This window comes from Cetorhinus maximus, chromosome 2 (assembly GCF_964194155.1).
Source record: "Cetorhinus maximus chromosome 2, sCetMax3.hap1.1, whole genome shotgun sequence".
Lineage (NCBI taxonomy): Eukaryota > Metazoa > Chordata > Chondrichthyes > Lamniformes > Cetorhinidae > Cetorhinus > Cetorhinus maximus.
The window spans coordinates 22,901,208-22,918,779 of NC_135880.1; the positions used below are offsets into that span (position 1 = coordinate 22,901,208).

At 44.3% G+C, this 17,572-nt stretch overlaps 1 protein-coding gene across 1 annotated transcript in view; it reads right to left on the reverse strand.

The window, feature by feature from the left end:
• The window catches only part of LOC144692700 (N(4)-(beta-N-acetylglucosaminyl)-L-asparaginase-like), a 31,252-nt gene extending 14,116 nt beyond the window's left edge, over window positions 1-17,136 (reverse strand). The window contains exons 1-6 of the mRNA XM_078561792.1: window positions 16,906-17,136; window positions 8,854-9,007; window positions 6,755-6,867; window positions 2,693-2,805; window positions 2,437-2,554; window positions 1,773-1,848 (exon numbers count right to left, since the gene is read on the reverse strand). Coding sequence (XP_078417918.1) covers window positions 1,773-1,848; window positions 2,437-2,554; window positions 2,693-2,805; window positions 6,755-6,867; window positions 8,854-9,007; window positions 16,906-17,047 — 716 coding nt within the window. The 5' untranslated portion in view covers window positions 17,048-17,136. The remainder of the gene's footprint in view (window positions 1-1,772; window positions 1,849-2,436; window positions 2,555-2,692; window positions 2,806-6,754; window positions 6,868-8,853; window positions 9,008-16,905) is intronic.
• Between the last annotated feature and the right edge of the window lie 436 nt (window positions 17,137-17,572).

The window sequence follows — 17,572 nt, forward strand, 5'->3', positions numbered from 1 at the left end:
CAAACTTGAACACAGTTGACCATACATTCTACCTCCTACACCTCTCTACCATCTTCCAGCTAGGTGGGACTACACTCATCTAGTTGCATTCTTATCTATCCATTCATAGCCAGTGAATCCCTTGAAATGGCTTCTCTACTTGCTCCCACATTGTTACCTCTGGTGCCCCCCGCCAAGGATCTATCCTTGGCCCGCTCCTAATTCTCATCTACTTTCTGCCTCTTAGAAACATCATTCAGGAGCACATCATCATTCAGGAGCGCACAGTGTCAGTTTTTGCATGTACACCGCGTGCACTAGGCTATACCCTACCACCACCTCTCTTAATACCTCCAGTCTCTAAATTATCAGACTGCTTGTTTGACATTCAGTACTGAATTAGCAGAAATTAGCTCCAATTAAATACTGTCTTCAGCCCTGCCATAAACTTCATTGCCTAGACACAAACTCCTTCCCAGCGATTGTCTCTTGGATGAACTAGACTTGGAAGTCATATTGACCCTGAGATGAGCTTCTGACCACATAGTTGTGCCATCACTAAGGCTAACTCCATAACAGCCCCGATTTAGTTCCTGCCTCAGCTTATCTGCTGCTGAAACCATCAACCATGCCTTTGTTACCTCTAGACTGGGCTCTTCCAATGCACTCTTGGCTGATCTTCCTCATTCTACCTTTCAGAAACTCAAGCTCATCCAAAACTCTGCTGTTCATGTCCTAACAAACTCCCAATCACGTTCCCCCCATCACCACTATGCTTGCTGATCTATACTGGCTCCAGATTAAGCAATGCCTCTATTTTAAAATATTCATCCTTATTTTCAAGTCTCTCCATGGCCTTGCCCCTCCCTACCTCTGATCTCCACCAGCCCTATAATCCTCCAATTGTGCTCCTTCAACTCTGCTCTCTTGAGGATCCCAGTTGTATTCACTCCAGCGCTAGTGACCATGCCTTCAGCTGCCAAAGGCTGAAACTCTGGAATTCCCTTTCTACACCTAACTTCCTCTTTTAAGATACTCCTTAAAACTACCCTCTTCATCTGCCTTAATATCTCATATGGCTTGGTGTCAAACTTTGTTTGATAATGTTCTCGTGACGCACTTTGTATTAGAGGTGCATTATAAATACAAGTTGTTGTTAACAAGCTGACAGGGGATATTAGCGAAGTTTTAAAACAAAATTCATCAATTAATATGCTACAGATGCTGAGACATACAGATAGTGCTAGGTTGCTTTCAACCCAATTTTACGAGGTGCAGTGTTATTTATTGAAGCATTAGAAACACATTTAAAACATATATTCAGACCAATAAACAGCCATCTGTTAAACAGTTTTACATCATGGGGACAATTTTCAACTTCACTGCCTGGGCAGTAATGTAGCGGAGTGGATTGCCCTCCAGATTTTTATTCCATAGTTTAATTGTCTTATCAATTTAGTTTTAAATTTCCACTTAACCACAGCATTATGCCAGCTAAGTAAAAAAAACAAATACGCGATGGAAGTAACGCGCTGAAGACAACAAAACAAGAAGTCATCTTACTGTAACTCATATTCCAATAATGAATGATATTTGGCAATTGCCAACACCAAATGTTACCTGAGGTTCATTTAAAATTTGTTAATAAAATGGATGAGGACACTGCCTTAGACTAAAGAACTTTAAAAGTAGATCAGACTGGCCCAAATGATATCTACTCAACAACGCTTATGCTAATGTACAACAGGGAGAGATGTTGTTCACTAGAAGCTTAAAAAGATCAGAACACATACCCTGGGATTTTATGTCTTGCACCATTGGTAGATGTTCCAGCTGCTATACTTGCACTCTTATCAATCACAAGCATACCTAAATTCAAAAATTCAATTTGGCAAAAATCATACATGAATCTGCAACTCTTTACGGCTGCACAAAGTGCCTTCATGCTAAAAGTCCCATTTACTTTTTTTTGCCACAATCACACAAAAGTAAACGTGTGACAGAATTAAGGAGAAAAGCCACCATTGCACAAATAAGATAAAGGATAAATAGACTATGAGACAGCCCAATCCCCTACTTAATAACAGTTAATCCTCAAAATAATAAATGATTGAGAATTTACTGAACTCAATCTGACAACAGGTGATCTATGGACTTTAATACAAAATGCAGAGTGTAGCAGACTTTTCATTTTAAATCTGGAGAGCTGCAATTTCCAACATAGTGTAATTATTTGCACGCTGTAGTGTTCATAATTGTGCAATGTTTTTATTATTTTGTACTTTATTTTTATTGTAATGATTGTCTATAACTATGTAGTGAATTATGATTACTTGTTTTATTTGCATCGTCATCACAATTCGACACCTTCCACCATGACGATTTTTCAATAAACCGATTATCAACCTTCTATACCACACACACATCAATATCTAACAATATAAGGGAAGAACTTACCAATGGTGTCATGGTTGTGAACATTGACCATGTGTGCTGGCAATCTATGTTTTTTTGACCACAGCCCCTTCATTCGTTTGTATGGCCCACAAGACATTTTAGCATTTGGTAAGACATTCTGTGAAAATCAGATTTTTTTTTTCATAATAGCTGGCAGTAATGTAAAATTATTAATTTTCATTTCAGACCTGGCATCCTATCTGAAAAGAATTTAAAATTTTTAATAACATTTGTTCTTTGTGGTCGTGATACTCACCTTCCAGAAATTGGGCTGGCACTTATTGCTCAGCCATTCTGAGTGCATAGACAGAGATTTATTCGTTGTTAAATCTTCACTTAGGAAACCCATATTCTGAGCAAAAATTGATGCTGTTGGAAAAATATTGTATTTATGTGAAGAGCTTAAAGATATCTGAGTACATGACTATCAATAATTAATATAAGTCGCTTGATAGTACAGAACTGGAGTTTTGCAGAGAAAAAAAAAAGAGACATGCTGTCAAAGCTTTTTTTCTTGCACTCATCAGGATAGAAGCAAGAATCAAATTCCAAAGGAAGCAACATTTTATCCTACATGAGAAAAGGGTGCTGACTGGTTGGCAAGTCGGCTCTAATTGGTCACAGTGTTGACATGGAGAATGTACCAGGGAACTATTTTTCCCCAATGTTTTTGTTCAATAAAAAAAAGAGGCACAATGCCTGGACATGATCCTTTTGTCTGCAGAGGACAGGTCCCTGCATATGAATATATGTAGCTTCTAACAAGCATTAAGAGAACTACATTGGGAACCTGGCTGACAATCTTGAATTGGCTATTTGCAATTCTTAGCACACTTGGGATTGCACAGCAACTGCTGTCCAATCCCGGAATCACATCCAACGTTAAACATTGTGCTTGGAGTTTTACAAGCACAGGCTGGTTGAGTAGAGTCAGTACTCTGCCTATTACGAGCAGCCGAAGAGGCATGCTGTTTGACTGATTAATCAAAATTCTTTTGAATTAAACAAATGCATACATGAGAATAGTTCTCTGGTGCATTCTCTATGGCAAAGCCTCGGCCAATCAGAGTCAGTTTGTCAACTAATCAGCACACGTTTTTCATGCAGTATAAACTGTTGCTCCCTTTGAAATTTGGCATTCTTATGACTGTCTTGATGAGAGCAAGACAAAAACCATTGACAGCAAGTCTCTTCTTTCCAGCCATATTAATATTGTTAAATACTCTGCAGATATTAGTGTTGTAATGACCCTTCTAATAGACAGCCTTTTAAATATCCTTTGGAAGTAAAACTTTTTTCATTAGGGAAAGGTGCTCCAGGCAGACTATTCTTTCTTTTAATTCCATTTATGGGGCGTGGGCTTCACTGGCTAGGCAAAACATTTATTGCCCACCCCTAATTGCCCTTGAGAAGATGGTGGTGATGAGCTGCCTTCTGAACCATTGCAATCCCTGTGGTCTAGGTATACCTACAGTGCTGTTAGGGAGGGAGTTCTAGGGTTTTGACCCAGCGGTTTTGACAATGAAGGAACAGCGATATATTTCCAAGTCAGGATGATGAATAGATTGGAGGGAACTTCCAGGTGATGGTGTCCTCATCTATCTGCTGCCCTTGTCCTTCTAGATGGCAGTGGTTGTGGGTTTGGAAGGTGCTGTTGAAGGAGGTTTGGTGAGTTTCTGCAGTGCTTCTTGTAGATGGTACACACCGCTGCCACTGTTTGTCTATGGTGGAGGGAGTGAATGTTTGTGGAAGGGGTACCAATCAAGCAGGCTGCATTGTCCTGGATGCTGTCAAGCTTCTTGAGCGTTGTTGGAGCTGCAGTCACCCAGTCAAGCAGAGAGAGTATTCCATCACACTTGTGCCTTGTAGATGGTGGACAGGCTTTGGGGAGTCAGGAGGCGAGTTATTTGTCTCAGGATACCTGGCCTCTGAGCTGCTCTTGTAGCCACAGTATTTATATGGCTAGTCCAGTTCAGTTTCTGGTTAATGGTAACCCCCAGAATGTTGATAGGGGCAGATTCAGCAATAGTAATGCCATTGAACATTAAGGGACGATGGTTAGATTCTCTCTTGTTGGAGATGGTCATTGCCTGACACTTGTGTGGCACAAATGTTACTTGCCACTTGTCAGCCCAAGCCTGGATATTGTCCAGGTCTTGCTGCATTTGGACATGGACTGCTTCAGTATCCAAGGAGTTGCGAATGGTACTGAACTTTGAGCAATCATCAGTGAGTAACCGCACTTCTGACCTTATGATGGGAGGAAGGTCATTGATGAAGCAGCTGAAGATGGTTGGGCCTAGGACACTCCATCCATCAATATTTGATGGTACTTCCCTCCCACTCCTTTTATTCCCCCACCCCTTTTATTCAAGATTTTGCTCCAAAAAAAATGCATTTATCATTTTAAAAAATGTCAATTTTCTTGCCTCTAAGGAGATCCTGGAGTGGAGATTTGCCTGTCTGCCAGGTTCCCCTAGTGAACGTCCCTGAGCATAGGATATGCCGAGGGCCATGTATTCATATGGGCCCATAAGAGCTAATTCAGACCTGTCCAAGAAAACCACAAATGCTACAAATTCTCTAGATTGTATTTGGTTTTCCTGGGTTTGGGCTGTTCTAGGTTGGCTATTCCGCAAGGAGACAGTTTGGGAACATTGGCCATCAATGCTGCCAGCAGGGTAGAGAGATCTAACCAAAGTAAATTTAGATTTGACAGCAATTTTAAGCGAAAGGATGGACTAAGTCCATTCCTGCCTTCAGTACCTGGTACTTTTCTTGTATCAATGGAGACAGCAAGCAGAATTTCCACAGAATCATTAAAGCTTGTGACAACTACCCACTATCTCAAAAGATTAGTTAATTATTAGAGATCTACTTTTAACCTAATTACCAAATTCTTGTAACATTTTGCAAAGGCCTGACTTACCTTTCTGTCCAGTAAATAAATAAGCAAACTTAATCAGTGCCATACTGGAGCATAACAATATGATGAATCTTAATTTGCTCATGTTTTATGATCGGAATCTTTTCCAAGACACATTGGCCTGAATCTTGCGTCCCAAGGTCAGGCATGAATGCCTGTAAATTTGCGCGAAATTACGTCGGGATGCGTCCCAACGTCATCACGCACTTGTGCAATATTGAGGTCAACAGGAATGTGCGGGAGTCGGAGCAGTGCCCACCGACAATTAAAGGGCCAATTAAGGTCATTGAAAAGCCTATTGTCCGTGCGATTTCTAGCTCATCACACGAGCAAAACGGTTGGGCGGAAATCATGTTTTAATCATTTCCTCATCCATGGGGTGGGGTAAAAGACCCTCGGAGCAGCAGCACTTTCCCTGTCATTACCAGTTCATTACTACGTGAGTACTACGTTGTCCCAGAGTTTCTTTGCATCTTGTTTGATTGTCAAGCCTGCCTTTCAGCTTCTCAGGTCCTCATCTTCCCGGGAAGGTTCCCCTGAGTATTACAGCACAGTGTTCCTTCATCTTCAAGGCAATGCTCCTTTGCATCTCATCTAATGGCGATAGTGTATTCTGCTTGTGGAACCTCCTCTAAGGAGGAAGAGAGGGGCAGGAGGGAGAGGAGGCCAGGTGAGCACAGGCACTGTCCCAGGGACAGACCTTTAAGAGGAGAGGCACGAGCTCAATTGGTGCAGGGCCAGCAGGAAGGCCAGGACAGGTGGGCACGCCAAAGATGCCATTACTCAGCAGCTAGATTGTTCAGGCAGCGCTCCAACTACCTCCAGATATCCGAGGTCCAGTGCCGCAGGACACTCTGCCTCTCCAGGGACACAGTGACAGCAACATGTCACATGACAGGTCCGGAAATTGCCTCCAACTGCGAGGGAGCACACCCCAGGCCGGTGCCTTTGAAGGTCACAGTGGCCTCAACCTCTATGCTTCTGGTTCTTTTCAGGGCTCAGTGGGGGATCTGTGCAGCGTTTCTCAATCAGCTGCACACAGTTGCATCAAACTCGTGGCTCATGCTATCTTTAGCCACGTCTGCACATTCATCCACTTCCAGACAGTGGAGGAGAGCCAGGCGGAGAAAGCACGAGGCTTCGCCGTGATGGCTGGGTTCCCCCATATCCAGAGTGCAATAGATTACACTCAAGTTGCCATCAAGGTGCCAACAGATGAGCCGGGAGCTTTCGTAAAGAGAAAAGGGGTTCCGCTTAATGAATGTTCACATCGTCTGTGACCACAGAACACATTGTTCCAAAGTATTTTACAGCCAGAGGTTGTAAAAGGTGCTATATTAGTGGAATTTATTTTTTCCTTCAACAAGCAAAAGGAAAAACAATAGTGATTACCTGAATCCCCCACCAACAGTGAATGACTGCTGTGTTCCATCACTGCTCGAGCAACGCTGATCGCACTTTTAATTCTTCGAAGATTGCCAACCGCTCCAACCTCAATCGTGTTACTGAAAAGATTTTTTAAAAAATTATGTAACAGCGAGGGGTTTCAAAATATCTTTTACTTAAGTGATGGTATGTTGTGAGCTTTCATTTCTCCCTACGCTTTCAGTTTGACTTCAATATTTATATCCACTGTGTTCTTGTTAAAAATATTAAATATTACGTCACAACTTGAAATCTAGGCCAGGATTTTGGCCAACTCGGAGGACCTCTGTGCCTTAGCCAAAATGGCACAGGAGCCCGGAATCCAGAGGTCCCGCCCGCAAACCTGGCACCTACCATTTTTGCCTTAGGGGAAACAGGAGCGGGAGGTATTTCACACATCCGCAGCTCATGGAGGCAGCAGCACATTTTAAAAGTGCAGCAGCCATCAAACGGTCACAATTTTGGTCACCCAGGTTTCTGAAACATGACTCATTTAGACATTTGAGAGAAATGTCTAAACCCACTGGAGCTCTTTGAAGAGGTACCTTACCTCACTTTTGGAGAGGTAAGGTAGCCCTTTGGGGATGTTAACAGTATTAATGAATGTGCACAAAAAGTGGATAAGGTCTTTGGAACTGCCAAGTCATTTAAATACCCTGCCTTTTAAATTTTGAGAAAAAAAAACAGCCAGCCTGTAGTTGGAAAAAAAAAAATCAGTTCTTCCAATTTCTATAGATGTTTGTTGACATAAACCTGAGGGCTATCACTGTTGGATTAGTGCTGCTTGACTGCTTCAATAACCTATTATCACAGTAGAAGACATGTAAGTTCACATTTTGATTGACAGCTCAGAGGTTATAAAGGGATTAGCTGTCTTTGAAGTGGGGCTATGAATACAAATGTTTATTTTCTTAGGGAATTAAGTACTTGAAGGGATTTAATTATGTTGAATGAGCTTTTATCCAGGAGAGCATTTTAAAAAAATATAATGAAGTCTGTAATAGATACTTAGAACTTTAATTTATTTCATCTCAGCATGGCTCCTGAGATCTGCCCATGGTGCATAGTGGGTGAGTTGGCATGAAGGGTGTAAGGCGAAGGCTCACGGGTTGGCATAAGTAGGCACTAAGTCAACATAGGAGCTATAAAAAGTTATACAGGTGAGTGGGGGCCATCGGCTGGCATGAATTGGCACTAAGTTGGACTCGGGGCTATAAAGGGTTATGGGGTTGACATGGTGGAAATGAGGGGCCAAGGGGTTATGTGGGGGTATGAGGGGAATAAGTTGGCATGGAGGGTATGAGGGGCCAAGGGGGTGTGTGGGGGCATGAGGAGGCATGGGTTGACACAGATGTGCCATGAGGAGTGTTGGGGGGGCGGGGGGGGTGGTGGCGTGCAGATGTGAGGGGCGAGGTCTAGAGGACTTTACTGCTTTTATTACGACTGGGACCAAGTCCCAGTGCACCGAAGTGGGCCTTTGAACAGCCCTGCCTTGGTACCTGGTGGCCCCTGCGGAGGCCTCCACATTGTTTCCAGGAGCGGCAAGCCCGACTCCAGTCAGAACCCATCCCCCAGAATGAAAATCCAACCTTTGGGGGTTCTTCTCCCAAGTTGGGTTGGCAGAGTCTGAAAATCATCCGACTTTGCTCTCCTCTCTAAGCAATGAAAATTCGGCCCCATGTGTACAAATCACAGTTGCTGCATTCACACACATTGTATTCAACATCCTGAACTGCAATTAAAATTCATTTCAAAACCACATACCAAGAAAATAGAGTATAGGCAATTCTGGGATTTGGAGAGGGGAGACATAACCCGTTCCAAAACAATTTGGGAATGTGGAGAAATGAAGAAACACCACCTCCTCCTCACACTGTCTGGTAATTGTACCTACATAGGAAACCAACAAAAACGTGGTGGACTAAAGCAAAGATTTTGAAAACTAGATTTTGCTTTGCCCAAAGATATTTATAGAAGATTGGTGTGTTATTTCATTGCATAGCTGGTCCTAATTCATAAACAGATAAAGTTCCCAGTATGCAGCAATGGTCAGGTATATGACTTACCCATTCATTATCATAGCATCCAGTGTTGTCTCTCCGTGTTCATCTGGACTTCCTCCATATCCCACGGTGCCATCACACTGCTCAACCTCACACTGACTGCAACCTTTCTCCACTGCGTCCAACGCTGAACCTCCAGACTGAAGAGCGTCCCATGCTAAATGCAACACACATCCAATTTAAGCCATAAATGGGCAGAAAGCAGGTAACACGTGTTAGATAAGTTTCAACTGGTTGAGTGGGGAAAACAAATCATGTCTTATTGAAGAAGAGTAAGTGTGAAAATTAGAAAAACATTGAAGATCCAGTTTCAATAGGGAAGACAAATTTCTACGGTTTTGCCAATATGAGCAGTATCTCAAAAATAAATAGATCACCATATCACAGGGTCGTTACAGTGCAGAGGAGGCCATTTGGCCCATCAAGTCTGCACTGGCTGTCAGAGAGAATTCCACCTAGTTCCTCTCCCCTGCCTTATCCCCATATCCTTGGGCATTCTCTTTTTTCAGGTAGCAATCCAATTTCCTTTTGAATACCTCAATCGAACCTACCTCCACCACCCTCTCAAGAAGTTTGTTCCAGACTTCAACCACCCCAAGTGAAAACATTTTTCCTCACATCACATATACTCCTTTTGTCCATTATTTTGAATCTGTGTCCTCTAGTTCTTGATGTTCTCGAGTGGGAACAGTTTCTCACCATTTACCTTGTCCATATCCCTCAGGATCTTGAATACCTCTATCAAATTTCCTCTCAGCCTTCTTTTCTCCAAGGAAAGAAAGAGTCCCAACCTCTCCAATCTATCCTCATCTCTACAGTTCTTTATCCCAGGAATCATTCTTGTGAATCTCCTTTGTACTCTCTCCAATGCCTTCACACCCTTCCTCAAGTATGGCACCAAGAAATGGACGCAATACTCCAGATGAGGCCTAACTAGTGTTTTATACAAGTTCAACATGACCTACTTACTCTTGTGCTCAATGCCCCTATTAACAAATAATAACATACTATATGCTTTATTAACTGCTCTCTCAACATGCCCTGCCATCTTCAATTACCTATGTATGTATACACTGAGGTTCCTCTGTTCCTGCACCTCCTTTAGAGGCTCTCCCTTTATTTTATACGGTCTCACCATATCTTTCCTGACAAAGCGAATCATCTCACACTTCTCTGCATTGAACTTCATCTGCCAATTGTCTGCCTAATCTACCAACATGTCTATGTTCTTTTGAAGTTCAAGGCTATCCCCATCACAGCTGACAACATTTCCAATCTTTGTATCATCTGCAATTTTGAAATCATGTCCTGCACACCACAGTCTAGGTCATTAACATATATCAGGAAGAGCAAGGGTCCCAACACTAACCTGAGGAACTCTACTACAAACCTTTCTCCAAAGTGAAAAACAACCATTTATCACTACTCTGTTTCCTGTCACTCAGCTAATTTCTTATCCAAATGCCTACTTTGCCTTTTCTTCCATAACCTAGAATTTTGCTCACAAGTCTGTTGTATGGCAGTGTATCAAATGCCTTTTGAAAATCCATTTACACCACATCAACAACATTTCCTTTATCAACCTTCTCTGTTACCTCCTCAAAAAACTCCAGCAAGTTAATTAAACATGATATTCTCTTGAACCATGATATTCCCTTGATGAAGCCACGCTGACTTTCCTTAATCACATCCTTAATCAAATCTTATCCAGCAGCAAATGGGTGAAGGTACAGATAGAAACAAAAAGTATAGCTTAATGACCAAAGCTCAAAACTAAGCACCCCACGGTTTTATTGACATTAATGGCGATATTAAGGTCATAACTTAAATCCCATAATGCAAATACCATCAATGTGACAAAGAACAGATCAACTAAATCTAAACCAGTGACTAATTGATGGCAAAAATGGGTTTCTTAAGTTTTTGAATATTGGACCAGAGTCAAGAAAGGTAGGATTAGGAGGTTCCATAGTTTTGAGGGCCTGGGGGAGTGTGAGACGTTCTGCAAGACTACGTGACAAATCTCAATTTTAAACATGATTAATCACCTACAGGGAAGAATGCACATGTTGGGCAGCATACTGGAGGTGTAGAGGGCCAGAGAAAGGTTTAAGACAGCACGGACTTGTCACGTCTATAAATAATACAGGATGAAAAAAAGGTTGGAAGCTAGAAGTGAGAAGGGAAACACTTCTCAAACGGCAGCCTATTCCTTTATCGAGGCGTAAGAGATGCATAGCTTCCGAGTTGTAGGAATAACCAGCAGCGTTTTTCTCAGCTTCACTTAGACTTTGAGTTTGAGGTAAAAAAGCATCCCACAGAATCATAAAGAACAGAGGCCAGGGGAATAGATGTCTGCGATTACTTTCAATGGCTAGTATACTTAAAATATATATATTTTATCAAGCAAAAAAAAATCTTCAATTTCTGACGTTTACCCTATGGAAAATCCTTCCAATACTGCTTTCCTCATTTGTTTTACTTAAATATTCCAAGCCCCTGAATAAAGAAACGCATTATGACTGAATAATGCAGGGATGGAGGAACATTTGCTTCCTTAAGATAATCTGCTCAGATCATTTTAACTTCCTAGAATCGTACAGCACAAAGAGGCCAATGTGCCTGTGGGTAACTCTTTGAAGGAGCTTTCCCATTAGTCTGACAGCCCTCCTTCTTCCCCATAGCCCGCAAATACCAAGTATTTATCCAATTCCCTTTTGAAAGTTACTGTCGAACCTACTTCAACAACCCTTTCAGGCAGAGCTTTCCAGATCGTCATAACGTGCCGTGGAACAGAAATTCTCTCAGTTCTTCTTTTGACAATTATTTTCAATCTGCATCCTCCACACGTAGCAACTTACATGCACATTATGGGGGCTATTTCACTAACATTGTGGCACAGTGTTGGAAAAGTTAAATAACTGTCTGGGAAGAGGACTGGCATGTTACCATGCTACAATGAGCTAACCCACTATATTTTGAAAGCTCTGGGGCCAAAGTCTCACTCTCTGTAACAGCCACAATGGGCAATTATATTGCAGTTCTTAAAATCATTATTTCTCTGATGCCTTAAGTAATAAGCTTTTATATCTTTGAGTAGAGTTTTGCATCAAGTATAGATCAAGATACTGGGGCCTAGAAATTTGGTTGTGCTAGCCAGCCGTTGAGGCTTAAGAGTGAGGTATGACCACAGAGCCTGAACAGGCAGGCTCAAGGCGCACACAATATTGGGCCTCAGGCCTGAGTCCAGTAAGCAGTGGACACATACTCTGTGTCGCAAGTCAGTTCGCTGGAGAAGAAGCTTGGCATTTTGAGCTGCTGAGTCACCTGAAGCTGCCCTAGGGCGGGTCATTAAAGAAGGGAGGCATCTGATTTGGAAGGTGGGCAACTAGACAAATGAGAGTGGGCTGATCAGGTGGGTGGAGGGGGTGGATGTGTAGTGATCAGCAGTGGTTTCATTGTGGGGTGGGAGAAGTTTTGCTGCAACTTCAGGCTCCATACTGAAGTATTTTTAGCAAACTTACATTTCTGGTGGATAGCCTGCAGTGGTCCCTTTAAGGATCACCAGTTAGGACGCATGCAAACCCTGGCCCGGATTTTTGTGCTCGAGACAGATATCAGGAGTCAGGAACTTTTCCGACTTCACGATTCTGCCTCTGTCCGGAAGGAGCCTGTCCACTTTATTTTCTTGTCAAGGATTACGGGCTGGAGACAGGCCCATGTAGAAATGATCCAGAGGTATATGCGGGCAGACCGATGCTGATGCAGCCTGGTTTCAAGGCCTGCCTACGTGGGTGAGCACACTGGCGGCTCAAAACAATACCGAAAGCAATGCAAGTCAGTTTTATGGCCACCTAGCCACCATGCCAACCCTCACACCCAACTTCACCACCCATACCCACCCTCAACACCCCCATACCCACCCTCACCTCTTTCACTCCCCCTGTACCCACCCTCATGCCCCTATACCCAATGTCACCATTCATACCCACCCTCACGCCCCTAGCCACGCTCAACACCCCATATCCACCCTCACTTCCTTCACCCCCATACCCACACCCCTGTACCCAACTTCACCACCATACCCACCCTTGCACCCCTATCTCCAACATCACCACCCATACCCACCCTCAACACCCCCATACCCAATGTTACCATTTATACCCACCCTCACATCCCTACCCACCCTCAACACCCCCATAAATACCGTCACCCTCCTTGCCACTCAAAACTCCCATAACCCACCCTCCACCACCTCCCCCACTTCACCACCCATACCTACCCTCACCCATCCTGGCAATGTATTGTTATATTTTGTATCCAAAGCCCTGCCAGCTGGGACTATGGTGACACAGACACACCGCAGATTGCAACGTTTCCTGTCACAGCTCATGACCTCACTCATCAGATGTCAAACAGGAGGACTTCCCGATCGTGACTGCCTCCATGCAAATCACCGGGGATCTGAACTGGCCACCTTTAAAATGGTGCCGGCAACATTAAACAGCAGGCATCCCAGGGACACAGCCAGCCCTCTTTCCCATGCCAGTTAAAATAGCCGGCGCTGGTGATGGAGGCGGGACTTTCAGATCTGCGACTCGGCTGCCATTTTTCCCCAGCCCACTTCCATTTCAGCCCTGATTCGGACCAGGATAACCCGGCGACTAGTTTTGCTGAATTCAGCCAGCCTGGTATTAGCTGTGTTCAGTGCCAGCCAAATTTGCTTCAGAGCCTCACAGGAGTTAGGCCCTTATTTGCATCAGCCATGTTAGGCACAGCCCCAGGTACCCATATGGTGGGTAATGTACTTCTACCAAATAATAAGCACGTACTTCTTATTTGCAATATTGGAGGCCTAGGCACCTGATAAACAGAAGTGATGCCATCAAATCACATGGTCCACGTTCCTATGTGGCGCGATGATGCATTTACATTGCACCTAATAAGTCGGACTGGTAGTTGCCAACTGGGTGCTACCCAATTCCAGCATTACCCACCAGCTGACTGGCAGGAACTAAAATCAGTCTTGTCCAGGAGACAGCCGTGTACATTTGTGTAAAGATTGAATTTATGAGACTAAATTTTTTTAAGCTAAAAGTTAAGGGGTCAAATTTTATACAAGGCATATGAAAAATTATGGGCAGAATTTTCTGCCTGGCTGGTGGGCGGGCCCGACCCAATCTCCAGCAGGCGGGGAGCCGATCCCTGCTGGAGAAGCAGGCCCCGCCGCCATTTTAAGCGCTATGCGCTTCCTGTGCAGGGGGGGGGGGGGGGGGGGGATTCCCCAAATTCGAGAGCGCGCCCTTTCGCGCATGTGCACAAAAGAGCGCACATCTCCCTGAGGCTAGGTGCTGTCTCAGGGAGATCACTTACACTTGTATAAACATTAAAAATATAAAAATAAAAAAATCCTTAACATGTCTCCCTCATGTGACAATGTCACATGAAATGGCACATGTTAATAAATTTCACTCAAACTTAATTAAAGTTTTTTTAAACCCTACATGAAACCTCATCCCGCCGGTGGATGAGGTTTCATGTATTTTCAGAAGCCCGCCGGGCCTTAAGGTTGGACGGGCAGGGTCTTTAATTGTTCTAATTATCCTGTCAATGGCCTCAATAGGCCATAGACAGGTCTGTGGGCGTACAGCTGATTTTGCTGTCTGCCCGCCTTCCTGAAGATTTAAATGGGCCGGGATGATGTCGGGGGTTCCTCCCGACGTCTTCCCACGTCATTTTCCCGTCGGCGAGCGGGCCCTAAATTTGAATTTAGATAGCATCTTTAACAAAATAAAACGCCCCAAGGAACTTCATAGGAGTATCTTAAAACAAAGTGTGACACCATACCACATAGAGATATTAGGACAGATGGCTAAAAGCTTGGTCAAAGAGGTATGTTTAAACAAGTGTCTTTAAAAGGAGGAAAGTGAGGGAGAGAGGCAGAGAGATGGAGGAAGAATATTTCAGAGCTTGGAGCCTGGGCAAGTGAAGGCGCTTCCACTAATGGTGGAGCAATGAAAATCAGGGATGCACAAGAAGCCAGAATTAGAGGTATGCAGATATCCTGGAGGACTGTGGAGCTGGAGGAGATTACAGAGACAGACAGGCGAGGCCATGGAGGGATTTGAAAATGACAACAAAACTTTTAAAATTAAGACATTGCTTGATCAGGAGCCAGTGTAGGTCAGCAAGCACAGGGAAGGAAAGGAACAGAACTTGCTGCATGTTAAGACAGGGGCCGCAGAGTTTTGGATGACCTCAAGTTTAAGGAGGGTAGAATCTGTGGACCAGCCAGCAGTGCGTTGGAATAGTTGAGGCTAGATGTAACAAAGGCATGAATGAGGGTTTCAACAACAGATTTTTTTACTTCAACATGGCATGTGGGCATTGCTAGCTAGGCCAACACTTATTGCCCACGAGAAGGTGATGGTGAGCTGCCTTCTTGAACCACTGCAGTCCATGTGGCGTAGGTACCTCCACAGTCCTGTTAGGGAGGAAGTTCCAGGGTTTTGACTCAGCGACAGTGAAGGTACGGCGATATATTTCTAAGTCAGGATGGTGAGTGGCTTGGAGGGGAACTTCCAGATAGTGGTGTTCCTGTGTGTCTGCCCTTGTCCTTCTAGATGGTAGTGTTCATGGGTTTGGTAGGTGCTGTCTAAGGAGGCTTGGTGAGTTCCTGCAGTGCATCTGGTAGATGGTACGCACTGCTGCTACTGTGTGTTAGTGGTAGAGGGAGTGAATGTCTGTGGAAGTGGTGCACATCAAGCGGGCTGCTTTGTCCTGGATGGTGTCAAGTTTCTTGAGTGTTGTTGGAGCTGCACTCATCCAGGCAAATGAAGGGTATTCCATCATACTCCTGACTCGTGCATTGTAGGTGGTGGATAGGCTTTGGGGAGTCAGGAGGTGAGTTAATCGCTGCAGGATTCTGAGCCTCTGACCTGCTCTTGTAGCCACATTATTTATATGGCTAGTTCAGTTCAGTTCAGTTTCTGGTCAATGGTAACCCCCAGGATGTTGACAGTGGGGGGATTCAATGATGGTAATGCCATTGAATGTCAAGGGACAATGGTTAGATTCTCTGTTGTTGGAGATGGTCATTGCCTGGCACTTGTGTGGCACAAATGTTCCTTGCCACTTGTCAGTCCAAGCCTGGATATTGTCCAGGTCTTGCTGCATTTGGACATTGACTGCTTCAGTATCTGAGTTGTGAATGGTGCTGAACATTGTGTAATCATCAGCAAACATCCCCACTTCTGACCTCATGATGGAAGGAAGGTCATTGATGAAACAGCTGAAAATAGTTGGGCCGAGGACGCTACCCTGAGGAACTCCTGCAGTGATGTCCTGGAACTGAGATGATTGACCGCTAACAACCACAACCATCTTCCTTTGTGCTAGGTATAACTCCAACCAGCAGAGAGTTTTCCTCCTCATTCCAATTGACCCCAGTTTTGCTAGGGCTCCTCGATGCCACACATGGTCAAATACTGCCTTGATGTCAGGGGCAGTGACTCTCAGTCCACCTCTGGAATTCAGCTCTTTTGTCCATGTATGGAACAAGGCTGTAATGAGTTCAGGAACTGAGTGGTCCTGGTAGAACCCAAACTGAGCATTGGCGAGCAGGTTGTTCTGAGCAAGTGCCGCTCTAAAGCACTGTTGTTAACCCCTTCCATTACTTTACTGATGATCAAGAGTAGACTGATGGGGCGGTAATTGGCCGGATTGGATTTGTCCTGCTTGTTGTGTACAGGACATACCTGGGCAATTTTCCACATTGCCAGGTAGATGCCAGATGTGCCCTGGCTGTACTGGAACTAGGTCTGAAACTGAATTAGATTAAAGGCAGTGTACGGGTTTGCAATAGCTCTGTTGAAGAGTCATACGGACTCGAAACGTTAACTGTGTTCCTCTCCGCAGATGCTGTCAGACCTGCTGAGTTTTTCCAGCTATTTTTGTTTTTGTTTTGCAATAGCTCTTCTTGTATAAATGCAGGTCATCTACAGGCTGACACAAATGGGGCTACTTGGGTTGCCCTCTTCTTAACGATGCACTTACCTCGCTTCGTTGCCGCTTTAAAGGGCCAGGTATTGATGACCAGGGGCAGCCGGGCGGCCGCCAGGAAGCAGCAGGCGCTGAGGGCGAGGAGCAGTGGAACGTAGCCCGGGAATCCCATAGCAACGCGAAGCCCGGCTCCCATTCACAGAAAACCCCGCACGTTCAGTTACTACTCAGCCCGGTCAGGATCGGGACTTCCTATTACACCCCTGTACGGTGGCTGCAAAAGGACGGTGAAGGAAGCAGTACTTCCCTGCTATTTAAAAAAAAATCAAACTCGTTGCTGAGCAACTATTTAACTGCAAGGTTTGCTCCTCCCCATCTGTCATTGTCTCAAGTCACCGCCCCTACCCCATCAATTGATGGTGCATTCCTTGCAAATTTAATATTCCTCCCCACACCCACCCCAAAGCCAACCCCGCACCAAGTTGTAATTATCCCGTTCCCCCATTTAATATAGGAAGCATTTTTCAAATCGCCTTCCAGGGGCTGGGCACAGAGACTATAGTCTCTGGGAGGTTTAAGCTTTAAGAAGTGGCTTCCAGAGATTTGCTGATCCTGCAGTTTCTTAAATTGAGTAAACTCAACATCGTTTGGATATTGGAGAAGGGGGGGAGAGCAGAAAAGAGAAATGTTGAATATTCCTCTTTGAACCCCTGTGATGGTT